Source organism: Nicotiana tabacum, chromosome 5 (genome assembly GCF_000715075.1).
Source record: "Nicotiana tabacum cultivar K326 chromosome 5, ASM71507v2, whole genome shotgun sequence".
Taxonomy (NCBI): Eukaryota; Viridiplantae; Streptophyta; class Magnoliopsida; order Solanales; family Solanaceae; genus Nicotiana; species Nicotiana tabacum.
In genome coordinates, this window is record NC_134084.1 from 133,092,043 (window position 1) to 133,111,997 (window position 19,955).

A 19,955-nucleotide genomic window follows, 5' to 3' on the forward strand; every position below is an offset into this window, starting at 1 on the left:
ATGGAGGAAATTAGGCTTGGGCAGAAAGTTTAAAAGGTCGTCTTGTCCACGAATATGAGGTTAATTTCTCCCATTGTTGATAGTTTTTGGAGCTTTTTGAAGGGGATTGAAGAGGGATTCAAGAGGAATCACTTGGAGCTAAGATTCTTGGACTTAAAACTCGATTCTAATGTGAATTCCACCTAGTATTATTTAGAAATGGGAGTTGACAAGGACGAACATGGGAGTTGAGAAGGACGAACAATGGCAAACCTGTAATTTCAATATTTATTTGGGGCAGATTAGTAACTACAATTACACCTATCCCTTATATACGTTTTCTTCGTTCATATCAATGGATTCTAGAATCCACTCCACAGCTCTATACTCCAGAGCTCATACAGACATCACTTTGTTTCCATTGCTTCTCTGCTTCTGGGTTTCTTAACTGGTCATCATTTTCATATTTCTCTGCTTTGGTTCGATTTTGTCTTGTGTGGTTGTATTTCTGAGTTGTGGTAAGGTTTTTCCTTTTTTTCTTTATTATTTATCGCACTTGCCCTATTCCCTGCTTGTCAACTAGAATAGAACTATATTAAAGAAAAGTTTTTTTCTTGTGTGTGCTTGGAGTATATGCATTTATATACCTCTTTGGCTCTTCTTTCTTTGCTTGGCTTTCTTCAATTCAACCAGACCATATTTTTCTTAATTAATGCTTGCCGGTTTTATTGTTTTTCATGTTTCATACTTCTGTTACTTTTGGGTTTCTAATTTTCTTTATGTATGCCTTTCCCAGTTTGATTTTTGGTGGTTCCGGCAGCCTAGGCATTTCTGGGTGATTGTGATTGGCTCTTTTTCAGGTACATAATTATGATGGTTTTCTCCTTCTTCTTCCTTGGTTGTTTTCCATTTTCCTCTTTTCCCTCTTTTTAGTTCGTTTTCTGTTAAGACTACTTTGTAATTCTCGAGTGTTCCATATAATTAAATTCTTTTACTTTATATTTTAATTAAGGATTTTGAGATTTTAACCTAAAATTTATAATTGGGGGGTTTATAGAATTCAATCGATCTCCAAATGCACATAGTGATTTTGGAGTTCAAAGGGAAACAATGGGCGAAGACTATAATAAAGATGTTTGATAGTGCTATGAGCGGCTCATACAGATATTAGAGAGTTAAGTAATTGAATTTGAGAAAGCTATAAGAATTTCTGTGGAAGCTTTTGTCTTTCGTATCGATGGTGATGATATTTCATTTATTGGGATTTCAATATTAGTTGTTGCTAATTCTCCTCTTTTTCTTTTTGTTGACTGCTATCAGGTTACATTTTGTTTGAACGGTAAGTGGTGATCAAATCTTACACTTTTTCATTTTCGACATTCTTAGTATATCACAATTGTGACGCCGAGCTTCATTGAAAATATTTGTCTCATTTGTTGTATCTCAATGGTTTTCTCTGTTGCTATAGTTCTTCTATGTGCTTTTATTTTTGGGTGCATGTTGGTTCTCTGCCTTTTTTCTAGACAATTCCACTTATGAATTTTTTCTTCACAGTTTATAATAATGATCTGGCTGTGGTATGAGTTTTCAATTAAGTAGACAATTGATTGTTCCTTCTAACTTGGCATGCATGTCCCTTCTACTTGATTTTCCTAGAGTTAAATGGTTGAATTCTTTGTTACCTGGGAGAGAGAAAGTGAAATAAGTTTATGTTGAGAAGAGTTGTTTTGTAGTTTCTGAGTATTGAGAATAGTTTTTTTATAAGGTAAATTGTATTAATTAAAAGGGAGAAAAAACTCCCGTATACAAGAAGTATACCAAAAAGTAGAGAACAGTATTGAGAGTAGTTTTACGAAGTAACTGGTTTACTCTTGAACTTAAAAGAAAATGCAGAAATTCATTTGATCTCAAATATTTCAAATGCACTAGATACCTTGCTGAAATGCTGAATGATTATGCTACTAAGTTATGTTTGAAGGACAGTAAAGTTAAAAAAGGAAGTAAAGCTCTAATGGTGAAATGATAGGACTGGGATAGAATTTGTTGCTGGTGTAGAATTTGGAAAGTTGGAAAGATTTGTTGCTGGTGTAGAATTTGCTGCTACTGCGCTCTGCATGCCTACGGACACTGAGTGATATTTTTTTAAATATTTTTGTTGTTGTTGCTTCCTGATTTTGTTTTGAAAGTATAGTAAGTTGAAATTCATTAGGTTAGATCTGTATATGTACAATTAAATTACTGAGGGAAGTGAGTTGAGCTTCTAAGCGAGATGGGTAAGTGGACGATGTTCATTGATCTAAGGAACAACCAATGTTTGGAAGATGCTGCTACGTGCAATACACGTACTAGAATGCAATGTCTGCACCTGTTAGCTTTCTGGACTAACTTACAAGATGTATGCAACTTAGACTACGCTTTGTGTTATGAGTTCATTATACCATTCAGGAATTCTAGGACTCATTGTTGTTTCCCCATCTTTTGTAACCTTTTTGATCCAAAATATGTGCATACCAGCACCTATTTGATGTTAATTAATAGTTCTTGATTTCTTATTAAAAAAAAATAAGTTTTTGAGTTTACTATTGTAGTGTTGGGCCCGTATACCCGTTTTTGTGTCACATTTTAACTTGTGTCTGCTTTGCAAAAAAAATTGCAAGCGTACCCGCTTTTTCGCATAACTTCAGCATACGGGGCTGAAGTAGCAAAGACAATCACGCAAAACTTCAGCATCATTTTAGTAGACGGCCCTGAAGTAGCAAGTGTGCTGAAGTTTTTGTTTTTGTAACTGACGAACTTCATGTTACATCCTGCAATATTACGTCAATATTATGTCCCGCAGTATTATATTACGACAATGTTATGTTATGTGGTAATAAGTTACGACGGTGTTGCACCCTACAATATTTTACATTGAATTTGTTGTAAGATAATTGACATCAATCCAAGGAAAAGATTATTTGGGAATTATAAGGATTATACTATTTTACAAGTGATTAGTAAATTCATGAAGGTGAAACGGGGAGCAAGTCTAAGAAAACAAATTTTGTCAAAGTTTGGTATTTTGGAATAAAATACGGCCCGAGTTAAAATACCCGATATTTATGAACTAGTACCATACAAGGTACTACATGGCCATGCTACTAAGGTGTACAAGGTATGTTAAAAGAGAGTAATCTTTTAAGTAAGTGGGAATAATTTTCAAATTTTGCTGGTAATTGATTAACTACCGGGTAACGAGACATTATCTAATTAATTAGTATTAAGTGGATAAATATCCTTTTTGGGCTGCCGTTTGGCACTAATGTAAGCCAAAGTGGAAACAAAATCTTGATGAGTCATTAGGCATGAGATTCCCTATCTACACGTACAAATCTTGAAAATTGAAAAGCAAGACAAAATCATTTTCTTTGGTCTCTTTATCAATTTGCTTTTGACTTTAGATGCCAAGAATAATTAAAAAGCAGAAGCATTTCCATTTTCAAACAAAAGCTTCAATTGAAGCAATTTTCGTCCAAATTTTTAGAAAAATCAGGCCAATTTCGTTCCACAAGTTTGAAAACGCAGAAGCCTAAATCTAATTTTTGGGTCTAAGTTCACTCCACAAAGGTTTCCAACGGGATAAATATACGGAATTGTTCCTACTCCAAGTATGTTAAGGCTATGTCCTTTCTTCATTCTGGCATGATCTGTACGATACAAACTAAACGAGCAACATAGTCCATTTCCATCCGTACTGCATTTTTAATAAAGGTTATCTACTTGCACATATGAAGACATTGGCTTTGAAATTTATTCTGTTCGTTTTCTCTTGGAGTTCCACTATGTCTTATGGCCTTTGGTACATGATTTGTTGTAAGAGATTTCCATTGCATCTATTATGCTTGTCTCATGGACATAGTTTAATAGCAATTTGTGTGGTCCAATCTATTTAGGATCACAACTTAGCCATGACAATGATCAGATACTAAGGTATCTAATATATTTTTGAAGATTTAGGTCATTAACTTATGCTTCATCGTCTATTATCTCCTACTACTATTCATTTCCTTATTTTGCACAACTCCGATTGTACATAACGTAATGAACGAGCTCCCAAAGATACTCTACTCTTAGAAGCTAACAGTACTTACATTGTTTCCCTTCTTATGGAGCGATTAATGTTGATGTTGCTTCTCTTATCCTTATGTTATCAATGTTGTTGGTACTTCTGATTCTTATAAGATTCTTGATCAAGAGTTATTCATAATAATGTGTACGGAAAATATCGACCTTACGTCACTCCGGAAGGTTTAGAATATATATGTATATATTTTACTCTACCGAGCCGCGCTATAATCGGCCGGGTACGGCACCTATTGTGCAACCACTGATCAGTTGGATTTACCAAGCTCCACGTGGCCGGGTATGATTCTACCGAGCCTTTTGATGGCCGGGTACGTTTTTACCGAGTCCTCTTTGAGGCCGGGTACGATATGATGATGATGACGCCCATAGAGGCGAATGTTTTAAAAAAAAGTTTATGTATATATATGTATTATGCATTTCATATCAGTAGCCCCCAGAGGCACTCAAATGTTACATGTTGTATCTCATCTGTCTCTTTTTACATTACTGTTCTTGTTTATGCTTCTATGCCTCACATACTTGGTACATTATTCGTACTGACGTCCCTTTTGCCTGGGGACGCTGCGTTTCATGCCCGCAGGTCCTGATAGACAGATCGAGAGCCCTCCAAGTACTCTATCAACTCAACGGAAGATGTTGGTGCGCTCCATTTGCTTCGGAGTTGCTCGTCTGGTTAGTATTATTTAGACGTGTATTGTTTAGTGTGGCGGGATTCTGTCCCGACCCTTATGGCATTTATGTATTCTTAGAGGCTTGTAGACATATGTCGTGTACGTGAAAGATTGTATGGCCTTGTCGGCCTATGTCTTGAGTTTATAAATGATTATGTTGGCCTATTAGGATTGTATTTCACGTGTATATGATGATGTGATAAGAAAGATACGTTACGTTGGTGCTTGGTTGAGTAAGGTATCGGGTGCCCGTCGCGGCCCATCGATTTGGGTCGTGACACTTCAGCTCTAGCTGAAGTTTTTGTTTTGTAACTGGCGAATTTCAGCTCTAGAGCTGAAGTTTTTGTTTTGTAATTGACGAAAGCTGAAGTTTTTGTTTTGTAACTGACGAATTTCAGCTCTAGAGCTGAAATTTTTGTTTGTAACTGGCGAACTTCAGCTCTAGTCTAGAGCTGAAATTTTTGTTTGTAACTGACGAACTTCAGAAAACCCTTGAGTATGTACTGCTGCACTCTCTACATCTACCGTGACGGCGACGAGCAGAAGAAGTTTGCTCGTTTTCCATAACTTAAACTAATAGTCAAAAACCTTGTTGAGGGTTTGTTGGAATCGACTAAATAAAGTCATATTGATATTGTATGACAAACTTTTGGCCACCAAAAAATGAAGTTTGCGTGAAGTAATTTAGATTAGCCACTATAATAAGCAATCCTTTATATATATCAGTGCTTGTTTTATTCATACGTGTAAAAGAGTTGCTGCAGCTGCTGAGATAAACAAAGTAATATGGAGGAAAAGAAATACGTAGTTGAGGTTGAGAAAGCTAAAGAAGGAAGAGATGGTTACATGAATGTTAAGTTCATGTAACCATCTCTTAAAAAGTGGTTACATGAGAAGGAGGAGGAGAAATGAGGCTGGAGTTATTTAAAAAGTGGGTACAAGTTAAAACTTTTTAAAAAAATAGGTATAGGTTAAATAAGGACGATCAAATAGCGTGCCCCGTGCAATTTTTACGGCAATGAACGACTAGTATATATATATATATACTTGAATTTAGAGGGTAAAATTCGATATTATAATTAGGCACTCTTGAAATAGTACAAAAAAGAAATTCTTTTACACTATCAATGTAGTTTAACCCATGATAATAAGTTAATTAATATTTTTATTAACTTTTCAATTAACATTTATTAAGAGATTATAATAAATAAAGTTATAGACTAGATAAGTAAAAAAAGGGTAGCCCGGTGCACTAAGCTCGTCTGGGGAAGAGCCGGATCACAAGGATCTATCGTACGCAGCCTTACCTTGCATTTCTGCAAGTGACTGTTTTCACGGCTCGAACTCGTGCCTTCCTGATCACATAGCAACAACTTTACCAGTTATGCCAATGCTCCCATTCATAGACTAGATAAGTAAAAATGAAAAAGAGATGTTTTGATTTCATTGAAATTAAAAGCTTTTTTTTTTTCACATTCATATGATTTACTATTTATCTATAATTAAATTTATAAATTATTTTATTGTATAAAATGTTTTTTATATTATTAGTGCATAAAAATTAAACTCACGATGCATCGTAACTCGTTCAGTTTGCTATTCGTGGTTGTCGAGTGATGACCTCATAAAACCAAGCAAGAGGAGCAAGCAGTGGAAAGGAACAAATTGCTTGAAGTAAAGATTCACTGATTATTTCTTTTATTTTTGCAAAACTTATGGCAAAGGACTCCTCACTTTGAATTTCGTTACAAGCCAAGGGGGAATAATCAGAAATTCAAACAATATAAGATACTCTTAGCAATAATAATAAATTATGTAATGTAAGAAAAACACAAAAAATTGAAGAAACAAATTGGATTAACACTTAGGAAGATCAGCAGGTGGAGGAGGAAGCTTCTGTTTGCGGCCTTTTCCATCCTTTACAATCCAAGCCATTTTCAATCCCCAGCTCGTGTGAACTTCAAGGTGACAATGCATGAACCACGTTCCTATATATAAAACATTCAAATTTCACATAAAAGAGTTAATCAATTTTTTCTTGCTCTTATTTTAAAATTTTCATGTGTAGAGGACCAAAATTCTAGTTGGTTCGTGAAAAATGAGTTTAGCTTTTATATATAGAGGATACAACATAATTTTTATAAAATCAAACCACCTAAAAGAAAACTAAAACAGCTATGGATAATAGCGAAAACTAGTTATCAAAAAAATAAGGCAGATAATTCCTACATAAAATTTTATTGATAGTGTAACCATTTTTTTTTATACTGCAAATGGAAAGAGTTTTTTATTCAATTGGTGAAATTAATTAACTTGCAATAATATGTTAGTTATTATTTTTATCAGATTATTAATTATTCCTTATTAAAAAATTTACTTGCAACAGCCTTATAATTAACCTAATTATGTAAGTATATTGCATCATCTTTAAAGTCGATTTAAATATAAAAATTACCTGGATTGTCTGCAAGGAAGCGAATGGCGACCCAGCCACCAGCTGGCACACCAACAGTGTTCCTTTCAGCAGGGTCAACAAGGTTGAAGTTTGCTGGATCTTGACTAGGATTATAGTTTCCAAATCCTTGACCAACCACAAAAAAGTTGAACCCATGAAGATGAAGAGGATGGCTTTCAGCACCAAGAATACTAGTGTCTTGTAAAACCAATTCCACTCTAGTATTATAAGGAAGCACTACAACTTTTGTGCCACTTGTCACAAATATATTGGTTGGTGGGTTGCCTGTGTAATTAAATTTGAATGGTGGATTGGCTGGAAAATCAGTAGTATAAACACCCTTTGATTGGTTGAAAAAGTGAGCTTGAAGTAATGCTATATTTGGCTGAATAAAGGAGACATTATTAATAGAGGCTGCAAATTTTGTATTATTTGGTCCTTGACATGTTTGGTTCTGGGGGCATGGATGTAATCCTAGTCCAACAGTGAAGAAAAATCGACTATCAACTTTTTTTGGTACATTAGCTGGGAATTGTGCATTTGCTAGACTTTTGATTTTCTTGCTAAAATTGGCAACAAAATTTGTGTCATTGAAAATAGGGAGTGTAGGTCTTAATACAGGAAATTTGTTACTTTTTTTGGTGGATGGTTGATTTTCATATTCCAAGATTGCGGTGGTTGTTGTATTGTCGAAGGTGGCGGGGCCGGAGGAGTACGGCCGCGCTGCCATGAGAAAGGTGGCGTTAGGGTGGTGAGGCATGGTTTTTAGTAGGAGATTTGTGGTTTGTCCTGGAGTTATTAAGATTGTATTTGTCTCAAATGGTTTTATATAACCTGCATCAACTTCTACAACAGTAAGGGTGTGGTTAGCTATACTGAAGAAGAGCTCATCATCGAGTGCAGCATTGATTAATCTCAGTAGATATGTTTTCCCAGGTTTCACTTTTAATCTGAATGTATCTGCAATATGAAAATCTGTGTTACTTTTTCATGAAATTAAAAATTGGACCAAGTAAAGTGATGATCATGCAAAGGGATTAAATTAGAGTTAATACCCTAAAACCCGCCTAAGCTATACAAGTTTTGGTTAGTTGCCTACTTAAACTATCACCTATCCCCGGAAACCCCCTGAACTATATTTCCTTCATAATATAACCCCCTCGTCGCATTCTTACTAGTGCGTATAATACACACTCCAAAATTATTTTTAAAATCTGCCATGTGGCAATTTACGTATATAATTATGATTACAACTTTTTAATATAATTAAACATATTTTGAAAATGAAGGGAACCTTGGAGCAATGATAAAGTTGCATAATGACTAATGCTTGCATTAATGTAGGCTATTTACATTCCTCAGACCTGTGTGCATACAGAATGCCTTGTGCATGTGCTCTTTTTAAATAAATTTTGAAAATATATATAATATTATGGTCAAAGAAATCCTCGAATATTAACAATGTTCAGAGGCGGAGCTAGCCTATGAGGTGTGGGTTCAGTCGAATTCAATCACTTTTGCCTAAACAGTATTGAATTTGTACTACAAAATTCATTAAATATGTATAAATATTTAAATACGAACTCAGTAACTAAGATGAGTTATAAATTCTGTGACAAATTTAGAACGCATAAGCTTCAAATCTTGGTTCCGCCTCTGAAAATGTCATATAAATTAATTAAAGTAAAACAAGACGGAGTGGTATTTTGATTTACTTTTAGTGGAGCAATTGTAGAAAAGTCCAGGAAGACCGTTGATAGTATGAGCATCCGAAATATTTGGAGCTCCTCCAGTTTGTAGGGCTTGATTGATATTTGTCTCTGTATCTTCATTCCACCATTCACCTATAATCCAAACACAAGGACACGTAAAATTTTATTATCCTGACAATAATCTAATCATGAAACGAGTGAATCTTTTTTATGTTGTCCCGACTCTTTAAAAATGTTGTGCGTGTTAATTCCACCAAAACTAGTGTAGTTTTTGATGATCTGACACGGATACGACAACCGTACTTTTGGAGAGTACGAACAACACAAATATGATACAAAATCAAGTTGTGTACCAAAAATGATAGGAAATTCTTTGAAGGGTTGAGGAAAAGGATAAGCGACGCCTTTCTTGGGAAGGATAACAATAGCTCCATAGACTGTAACTCTCAGCCATGAGATGTGAGCGTGCCAAAACAATGTTCCCCTTTGCCCAGTGAGAGTGAAATTGTATACATAGCTTTGGCCAGTTTGAATAGGGCATTGTGTAATATAAGCTGGTCCATCTGCCCATGCGCTTCTTAGTTGTCTCACTCCATGCCTGTCATACATTTCACGTATTACTATAAGATAATTACACAAACTTGTATAACATATCAAACAACGTAAACTGATAGTATAAAAAAGGCAGCTCGTTGCACAAGGCATCCCGCATTCATGCAGGCAGAGGCGGACCCAGGATTTGAATAGTCGGGGGTGCACTTGTCGATTCAACCAAAAATTGCTTTGTATATGGGGTGTCTAGTACTAATATATCACTATTTTTTAAATATATATATATGTATACATAGAGTTTTTGCCGAACTTTACGGGTGCCAGCGACCCCTCTGGGTATAGCATAAGTCCGCCTCTGCATGCAGGTCCGAGGAAGGGCCGCACCCCAAAGGGTGTGATGTAGACAGCGTGCAAACTACTTCAACGGCTCGAAGCCGTGACTTATAGGTCACGCTGATAGTCTAATAACTGAAATTAACTTGTCATGAATATTAATTGCTAGGAGTTAATTAGATACCAGTGAATAGAGATATTGTACTGAACATGGTTAACAACTTTGATGAGAAGTCTGTCTCCTTCTCTTGCAGTAATTGTAGGTCCTGGAAGTTGGCCATTGACTGTCACAATGCTCTTTGTTTGACATAATCTTGTAACATTTTTCATTTGAATCTGTAGTAACATATAAAGTTTAAACTAAAACTAAAGAAAAAACAAAACAACAAAATATAAAGGTGAAAAGTGATGGTGCACTACTGCGTACATTAAACTTGTACTGTCTGGTCATTTTGCCTGCATGCTTTGCAAGTGCTAGCTTATGATCAGCTAATGCCCAGAAAGTTACAATAAGTAAAAACAGAGAATTCTTTAGGAAAAATGACACCATCTTCAAATATTTAATTTTGATTTTATTTTTCTTGGTGAGAATTTGATTTGTTGAAATTAATCTGAAGTCTTTTGAAGGGTGATGAAGAATATGCAAAGAGAAATGGAAAGAAGGTTTATATATAATGTAAGGGTTTGGTCAATAAGGTGACTAATAATAGGAGGTAATTATCACACATACTGACTTGCTTAATATAATTAGGCTGTTGGTCTAACCATACTTTTGAGTAATTTTAAAGTCTGATTATTTTCTTAATCATATTGATAACGTTAAAACATCCAGTAAACTTTCTAAATTTCCATATATACTGCTCATATGTGCGGGTTTTCTTATTTTCGTTTTATGAAACTCTAGAAATATCTAAGGTTCGTTACATTCTTTCTTTTTTGGTTTGTATTAATTTAGCGTGAATGAAAATTCAATTTAGCTAAAAATTGTTCGAACGTTTAATTCTAGTTATATGTTAGGAAAAAGAAAATAAACTTCAACAATCCACTTGGGACCCTTTTGTCAATTGCAATTATTCAAATAAAAGAGAATTCAATTTACTAGATTACTAGTGGATGCATGTGACCCCCATATACTGACTGTTTTAGTTTTGAGAAATGAAATTATATGACAAAGAAAAATGCCGAAATGTACTAAAAGAAGTCTTGCATGCATGGTTTGGAGATTGGCCAAGAAGCAAGAAAACTCTCAAAAAGGTTAATTCGAATATAGAAAAACTTGAATGATCAGTTTGTTAATTATTATTAGAGCGATTAAACAAGTCTATTTCAATGTCATAAGTGGCAAGTGAAAATCTCTACGTAGTTTGAGTGAAAATTAATATACTCTAAGTAATCCAAAGTAACGAAAGGGATTGACTATCATGATTAGCCAGAAATGGAAAAATTTGCATGAAAAGAAAAAAAGAATGGGCAAATTTTGTGGCTAAGAGGAAAAGAGGAACGTTAACCAGTAGCATTCAGTCTCTAGGTCTCCAACCATAATTACTTATTAATCAAGGCATCCCTTAATGGCTTTAACCTAATAACAAAGTTTAACCTCATGTTATGTTAGTGCATGTGCTCTTGCGTATATTGTTACCATCGACATTACTCCAGAAATTATCACATGATCAAAGCATAAAATTTTAATAAGTATAATTAGCCGGAATTCTTGAAAGTTGTGAAAGTTATACCGAAATGAAATAGTGTCAAACAAAGTTGAGCATCCAAAAATGAAAAAATGTATCATATGTTGAAAAATCGAATAGAAAATAACATAAAGAAACTAGAAAAAGCAAAGACGACCCACATAACACATTTACATCTTGTTGTAGCTTCAAACTCGTATTAGCAAATTTGAAGTGTTCCATCATGAGCTTTGTCAATCAGCAGAATATAATGCTAGCCTTCACTTTAAGATTGGGGGGAACTACTATAACAAATTCAACTTTTGATAATCTAAGTGAATGGGCTGGGTCTAAGCCAAGGTGCCCAATAATACCAAGGTTTGGGCTAGTTTACCACCCCATCTCAGCCCAGCCAAATTGAAGGGATTGTTACACAAATAGCCCGCCCAGATTTAATGTTTACTTTTTCTAACCCGTATACATAAATTATACACAGTTATACATATATTATAGTATATGAATTTTATATACATATCTGCTGGTGAAAAACGTAGCATGTATAAGAATTGGGATATGAGCTCTTAATTTTATTAATAATTCGTTTTTTTAAAAAAAATTTATAGTTCCATCATCATGATGGAGGAGTTAAGCCATGACTCCAACCCCCCCTCTCTCTATATATATACACGGAGGAGGACATAGGCCCTGGCCTCCAAGATAGTGTGATAGGTGACTACACTCAACCTATGATATACGATTGAACAAAAGTATTTAGCTTTGGTAAGAAGAAGGTTTGTGCATCCTAGGGTAGTTTGTAGCAATACACATGGATGCTATGTACAAAAAGGTAAGAGAGAAAAGCTTATTGCTAGGTGCTGTCATTGATAACGAACTTGTTTTTCTTCTGTCTGAATCTGAAGTTAGAGATCCCGTCAACTTCTAACTTCATTGAAACTCTAACATTCAATGGTAATGATAAAGCCTCATTGAAGATAGAAACAATTTTGGATTCTTCGCCCAGGTTAGCAAGCTTGTCAGCAGAGTTGTTTCCTTCTCTCAGTGGTTTGACAAAAGACAAAGTTAGCATCCTTGGTCATGGTTTGAATTTGCTCAATAATATCATTGAATCTCCAGGGAGGTTTCCTGAGCCTTTTGATCAAGTTAAGAATAATCATCGAGTCAGATTCAACTATAACATTGTAAAGCCCTTTGTAATACACATTTTGATGCCTCTCATCATAGCTTTAACTTCCGCAATATTACAACTACAATCTTCATAGAATTCTGCAAAAGCACCAATTAACACACCATTGTTATCTCTGATAAGATCACCACCACCTGCCGAGCCTGGATTACCTTTGCTGCAATTATCAACATTGAGTTTAACCCAAACTGTTGGAGGTTTTTGCCAATAAACGATTTGACAATAAATAGCAGGGGAGACCTTCTCAATTCTACTGTAAGTATCCTGCCACAGGCTAGGAAGCTGCAAATCTGGGAACCTCATATGGATAAGCATATTTATCATCTTGATCACTTGCTGGATGATGAAACGATGGGACATGTGCTTTTCATCAAACCTAGTAGAGCATCTGTTCTTCCAAATTTGCCAACATATAATTGAGGGTAGGCATTGTAGAACTATTTTATGGATATCATTTTTGGGCTTAGTCAACCACCACCTCATAACTCTATGTCTTACCTGGCCTTGGACTGATCTAATACCATAAGAGTTACAGAAGAAGGACCATACTAGATTGGCAATATGACTATCACTGAGCAGGTGGTCAGTGGATTCCTCATAATGCTTAGTGGAGCAATAGTTACATATCGAGGCATTATTCACCCCAAATCTTTTAATATCAACGTCAGTTGCTACCTTATCCAATAGGGCTCTCAACATAAAAAGGAGACTTTAAAAAGAAGCTTTTTATGCCAAGTAGTCATACTTGTAAGAGTAGTTCCTTTCTTAGTCCCCAGAGTGTGCCAAACAGATTTACAAGAAAATTCCCTTGAAGGATCCAGGGTCCATATGGGTCTGTCTTCTTTATCGATATTGAAGGTGATGGCCTTGATAGAATTGACCACGTGAAAAGGAAAGGTTCTCATCAATTTACTTTGATTTCAAGTATCATGAAGGTAGAACTCTCTTACCATAGTTCTTTTAAGAGTCTTGCTATTATGAGCCAAATGAGCTAGAGGTCCAAAGTCAGTCCAAGAATCCCACCAGAATGATATTTCCCTCTTCCAAGATTTCATGAAATATAATGTTCCACTTTGTCTTTGATATCCATCATTCTTCTCCAAGTATGAGATTGGCAGGGAGCTTTCTTTCTTGCAACAGGATGAAACCTTTTACAATACTTAGCTTCGAGAAAGTCTTTGAGAAAAGACTTTTGTGTTCTGAATTTCCATCACAACTTAACAGAGAAGGCATCACAGGTGTCTTTAAAAGATCTGAGGCCAACTCCTCCTCCCTCAACTGGAAAACATGTCTTTCCAAGCAATCCAGTGCTTCTTGTTTTTGTTACCATCCATACCCCAGAAGAAATTAATGATGATCTTTTCAATCTGATAGAATGTCTCCTTGGGAGGGTATACCACTAATAGAATATGGAGTGGAATAGCCTACAAAACAGATTTAATAAGATCAACTTTGCCACCATAGGATAAAGATTTACCTTGCCAGTCTTGGAGTCTTTTTGGCTATGTTAGCTACCATAGTATTGAAATAAACAACTTTTTTTCCTTCCTATCCAGATAGGACATCCTAGATATTGCATTGGAAACTAGCAGTGATTGTATCCAGTAATCTGCTTGATTTGGTTGATTCTTGGATCATCATTTTTGAAGTTGACATAGAAACCAAATTTGGATTTATTTACTAATTGTCTTGAGATCTTCTCATAAGTCTCCATATTATCCATCATTATCTTTAAGGATTCAAGTTTAGCTGAAAAAAACAAAATTGTGTCATCAGCATAACATAAATAAGATATAATAGGACTACAATTATTTATCGAGAATGGGATAAAATCATGATTGTTTAAAGATTCCATTAATCTTGAGAGTAGTTCATATCCAATAATAAAAAGAGAGGGAGATAAAGGATCCTCTTGTCTTAAACCCCTAGAAGTGTAAGACCCGTAAAATTCTACCTAAAAACTCAAAATTTCGTGGTGCCGAGTCAAGCTTATGTGTCAAAGATTGTTCAAGTTCACCGCTGTATGAACTTTTTGGGCTGCACAGTGTGTTGGAGAGCTGAAGAAAATTTTCGAAAGTTCAGGGCAGTTTGTGTGGCCAGTTTGCGACCACAGAACTGATATGCGGATCGTAAATCTGCCGCGGAGTGAAGCAGAGATTTGAGTTAATTTTTGGACCAAATATGCGATTCATTATGCGATCGCATAATCGTTCTGCAGAACGCATAACCCATCACAAATCCCCACATAGAAATTCCCGGAGGGGTGTTCTACGGTGCATTATGCCACCGCAGAATAGGTCTGCGTACCGCAGACCGGTCGTGGACCGAAGCAAAAAAATTCCAGTCCTAAGGGCCATATGCGGCCTATTCTGCGGACCGCAGATGCATAGATTCGAGTTAGGGCTCCTATTTTTCTAAATTTTGAACCTGACCCCATCCTAATATAACACCACTAAGGATCATTTTAGAAGGAAAAAGCAGATGTTTCTAGAGAGAGGGAGTGGCCAAGAGTGAGAAAGGGAAATTCCTAAACCTTGCCCACCAACTGCTACTCAAATCATGGAATATTATGAAGCAAAGGCAACTAAGTCTTCACCTTAAAGGTAAGAATTTATGCCTTAACTCTTAATTTCAAAATTTCTACTAAAAATGGGTAATTAGCAAAACCATCCTTGGGTAAGGGAGTTGTTATCTTGCATGCATGTATGATGAAAGAGTGTAGGAGTCTTGTAAGCTAAAAATGGTAAATGATGGGGTGTGGTATGATAGAATCTTTCACAAAAGGATCTTTAAAAAATAATGCACACCTAGTGTTTGATAATATGCTCAAATGAGCTAGAATCATGATCACCTTTCTAATTTTTGATTTAACTTGTTATATTCCTAAAATAGATTGAAGTTGCTAAGAGTTTCGGAATATAGTAGAATTTAAGGAAGCTCTATTGAGGTATGTATAGCTAAAACCCCCTCTTTTTAGAATTGAATCCCATGGTGTTCGTGCACTTGGTGTAAGTCCCGAATTGATCGTTATACAAATTGGTATTCCGAATGTGCTTGAGTCAAAAAATATATGTGTACGATGTATTCCAATGCTTTCATCATGTTATCTTATTATTTGAGGATGTGTTCAAAATATGAAATATGTGCTAAAAATGCCTAGACTTCAAGTTAAAGTCGAATAAAGATTGTTATGCCACATTGTGTGAAAAGCCTCAATGTGCCCTAGATTCTAAATTGCTTATGTGCACTTAAACATTGTGAAAAGAAATGACTTGTTGTTGGAAATCTATGATGAGTGTTGAAAGCAAAAATCTGAAATTTGAGATACAAAGCGAGATATACAGAAGGTGAATATGAAATGCAAATATGAAAAACGGCAAAGTGCCAAGAATAACTGAATAAATGAGGCTACTCGTGCCAATGTATTGAAAGATGAAAAAGAAATGTGAATTGAGATGATTGATTAAAAGTTTGATGTCTCAAGTGAGATGGCCTAGCCGATCGGGCCGTGATCGGACACCATGCCGCACACATGGTGGTAACTTTGCTGGAAATGATTGATTGAAATTGTGAATATGGTTGATGTCTCAAATGAGATGACCTAGCCAATCGGGTCAAGATCGGACTCCGTGTAAGAACACGGTGGTATTGTGGATTGTGACATATGGCATTAAAGATTACCCAACTTAATAAGATGGAAATTTTCGTGATAACTTATGTGAATCCTTACTTGATGTTTTAGTGTTGCTTGAAGCTCTTATTGAACTCATGACTATTTTCCCCTTGTATTATTGTTCATTCTATTGAGATGGTTTTTTAGCTTTACATACTACTACTATTCGACCGTACTAACGTCCCTTTTGCCGGGGATGCTACATCTTTAAAGGAATGCAGGTGGTTCCACAACAGATAGTGTTGATCGCAGCTAGTGGTGCATCCTTCTCCCAGCAGTCTTGGTGAGCCCCATTTAATTTCGGGGTTATGCATCTTTGGTCCCTTATGTATTGTACTTGAGGTATAGCCGGGGCCTTGTTGCTGGCACTTTTGTAGTACTCTTTTGTATTTATTTAGAGGCTCCATAGACACTATATGGATTATATATGGGTGTTAGGATGATCACCGGATTATGTTATGCTTAGACTCTTGTTCCACTCAATCATAAGAATGTATTTTGAAACTTAACCATGATGTAACCAATGAAATTATTTAGTAATGTATATATATGATCTTCCTATTGTCTAATTAATGAAAACATGCCTTCTCTTGATCGTAAGTGAGTTGGGTAGAAAGTGTCTAGCAGGTTTGCTCGTCGGGTTCACTCGGTTGAGTGCCGGTCGCGCTCCCCGAGTTTGGGACGTGACAAGAAGAATTGAAAGACCCATGTCTACTCCCATTGATATTTATAGAATACCAAACATTAGACATGAATCTCTAGTAATATCAATCCAAATTTCATTAAAGCCAAAATGCCTCATAATATTGCAAAGGTATTCCCATGAGACTCTGTCATATGCTTTAGCCATGTCCACTTTTAAAATCACATTTGTCACACCCCTTTTTTTAAAACCTCACTCACCTTCTTAAAATAATAAAAAGATTTTGTGAAGCTCACAAGGGTTTTCCAATATAAAAAGTGACAAAAATTTGTGTTTAAAAAGATTAACTCAGAGTCGCCACCTGACATTGATTTCGGTGCGCCAGGTCACCATTTTTTTTAAAATAATAATTTTTCTTCAAAACACATTTGACTCTTAAACTAAGCATGCACTAGAGATTCAGGTAAGGGGGTTCATTTGACTCAGGGAGAAGGTGTTAGGCATTCCCCGAGTCCCATAAAAGTCACGGTTGCGTACTCGATCTAGTTGGCTTTTAAAATATTCAAATTGAGGTAAAAAAATACAAAGAAAAATAAACACACAATAGGCTCGAGATCGTCCCCACCTAAATAAAAGAAAATAAAATAAGAATGAAATACTAACAATGCTCATTCCATGATGTCCGTCACAACCTTCAATTACATTCACTACGGGCATACCCCAAATAAAATATATACAAAGTCTACGGGGCATTCCCCTGAATATAAAATAAAGAGAACGACCTCTTACCTTGGATGAAATAAGTAAAAGACCTAAAGTTTGCCTACCCAAGTGTTGACGGACCTAACATGCTACTAGCGATCCAAGCGAACAAAATAACACAATTAACATGATAAATTCAATTTCTTTTTTGTTCTTGATGTCCGATCCCACATTTAAAACAACGAAAATGCCAATTACCTTTACCTAAGTGTGATGCTATATCTTCTGACAATTAATAAAATTACAAAATATCTAAAACAAATAAATTATATATGAGAACAGAGAAACCGAATATTTATGAACAACTAGCATAGATTAAAACTGGAAGAGTCATTCCATGACCCATTAAATCCAAAATCCTTACTTCACTATTTTCTTCTTTATCTTAATTAAACTTACTAATAGATTAATGACTCAACAGTCATAAAATTTCTTAGTCCTCAAAAATAATGAGAATCAAACATGAAAAGAATACGAATACCATCCAAACAAATACACAAATAATCTCAAGCAAATACGCACAAATTCGATTCATTCCATCCAAATAATTATAAGAACATTCATAATTGAAGAAGAGAAGAGTAAGAAATGGGCCTCAAATGATTTTTTCCAAAAAACCTCTGCAGGTCGCCTTCCTAATCATTAAGCTACGAACAGGGACCTTGATTCGAAAAGCTCATCGGCAACCTCGATGTATGTTGAACCAATGAACAGAAGGAAAACTTTACTTCTTGAGATTGAAATTAGAAACCGTGCCTTCTAGACCTCCCCTTATTTATTTATTTTTGCTTATAATTCACTAAAGTAGGTTCAGTCAACCCTCATCCCTTTGAATACTTGACACGATTGTTTTACCTTAGATATGAAGAAAGGAATTGTAATTTCTAAAAGCAGAAGACGAAAAATGAAATAGAACCCCTATATTTTTTTTTGGATTTTTCTTCATATTTCTGGAACTTGAAAGCTAAAGAAAACTAGAGGAGGATTTTCCTTTGAATCTTTTTTTAATGATTCCAGAAACTCTCATCTTCTCATCTTTGTTGTTTCTTTTCAATTTTCTAACACCTTTTCTTTCGTCCAATCCCCCATGTTCGTGCATGACTTCCCCCTTTAATCCTTTGTTTTTTGTTTTGTCCGTTCCTTTCTGCTATGTACAGATATTGTCTTATTCTCGTTTTTTATGTGCGGCCATGGACACTCGAGCTGTAACAAAAATGAAAGACTAAAAGATTTTTTGGCTAGTTCTTGGTGGTTATTGACAACTGAATTTTGGGGCGGCAGAGGTGTCGATTTGGTGGGGTGTGCGGCTGGTGACGAGAGAGTGAGGTAGGGTGGCGGACTAGTGGGTTTGGACGGAGTTGCTGGCGGCAGAGGGATCATCGGCTGATGGCTTCAGAGAGAGGGTTGGGCGACTCTTTTTTTGGGGGGTCTTTTTTTTGGAGTCTCTAGGATTTTTGTCTTAGGTTCAGAAAGGAAGAAGAAGATGAAAGTGTCTAGTGTTTTATGTATTAGAGTAAGATAAAAATATGGGCCTAGGTTTGAATTGGGCTCTAAATCTACAAAATTGGACTAAGAAAAGGCTGAAAATTTAATTCACTTCTAAATATACTTGTAAAAAGATATAAAATAAGTCTTAATTGATTTTAATAAACTATTATATTTAAAATAAAACTAAAAATTAAAGTTGAAATTATTTTTGGTATTTTCAAAGATTATATTACGATAAAATTGGTTCAAAGTAATATATCCTTCTAAAATACCTAATACTTGAATTAAATAGAGAAATATGGAACTATTTTTGTAATTTTCAAATTTTGTTCTTAAAATAAAGTAAAAGAGTCAAAACTAGTTAAAATAACGATATTAGACCTAAACTAAATATTTAAATACTAAAATATTTAAAATCTTGGGGAGGGTCACAAATTACATGTCTATAGCTGCCCCTCTTTGACTGGAAACACGAAGAGTTTTCAGACAAAGAATGACGAGACAGGCTTTTTGACCCAACCCTTGTTTAGAGAGACCAAAAACTAACAAAGAGGAGACTATGACCGAGCCCAAGTATCTGAGCTGTCTATATATCCTTGGCTATAAAGGAATCAGACTATGTGTAGTTCAGAAGTAGGAACAGTGATGGAGCATACCGAGGTGGAGAGCCGATTGAGGTGTCATCGAAGTT

The 19,955-nt window shown here is 35.4% G+C and overlaps 1 protein-coding gene and 1 long non-coding RNA gene across 3 annotated transcripts; one reads left to right on the plus strand and one right to left on the minus strand.

Annotated features, from left to right (window-relative positions):
• The first annotated feature begins 322 nt into the window (after positions 1-322).
• LOC107783997 (uncharacterized) lies at positions 323-5,008 on the plus strand. 2 transcript variants are annotated; one of them, XR_012709821.1, is made up of 3 exons: positions 323-497; positions 776-3,729; positions 4,685-5,008. It is a non-coding gene; the product is annotated as an uncharacterized LOC107783997 (long non-coding RNA). The 2 variants fall into 2 exon arrangements; XR_001647601.2 differs by having other exon boundaries at positions 776-3,626.
• Positions 5,009-6,478: 1,470 nt separating this feature from the next.
• LOC107783995 (laccase-4-like) lies at positions 6,479-10,157 on the minus strand. Its single transcript, XM_016605037.2, has 5 exons — positions 10,012-10,157; positions 9,296-9,540; positions 8,946-9,074; positions 7,231-8,190; positions 6,479-6,763 (listed from the first exon to the last, which is right to left on the minus strand). The coding sequence occupies exons 1-5, from the start codon at positions 10,155-10,157 to the stop codon at positions 6,633-6,635; spliced, it is 1,611 nt and encodes a 536-aa protein (XP_016460523.1). The 3' UTR covers positions 6,479-6,632.
• Positions 10,158-19,955: the final 9,798 nt, after the last annotated feature.

Coding starts and splice junctions, on each gene's coding strand:
- LOC107783995 (XM_016605037.2), bottom strand. CDS start 10,157: ATGAAAAATGTTACAAGATTATGTCAAACAAAGAGCATTGTGACAGTC. Junction 9,075..9,295: donor AGAATTTCCTATCATTTTTG/GTACACAACTTG, acceptor TTTGGATTATAG/GTGAATGGTGGAATGAAGAT. Junction 6,764..7,230: donor CTTCCTTGCAGACAATCCAG/GTAATTTTTATA, acceptor TTTTATATATAG/GAACGTGGTTCATGCATTGT.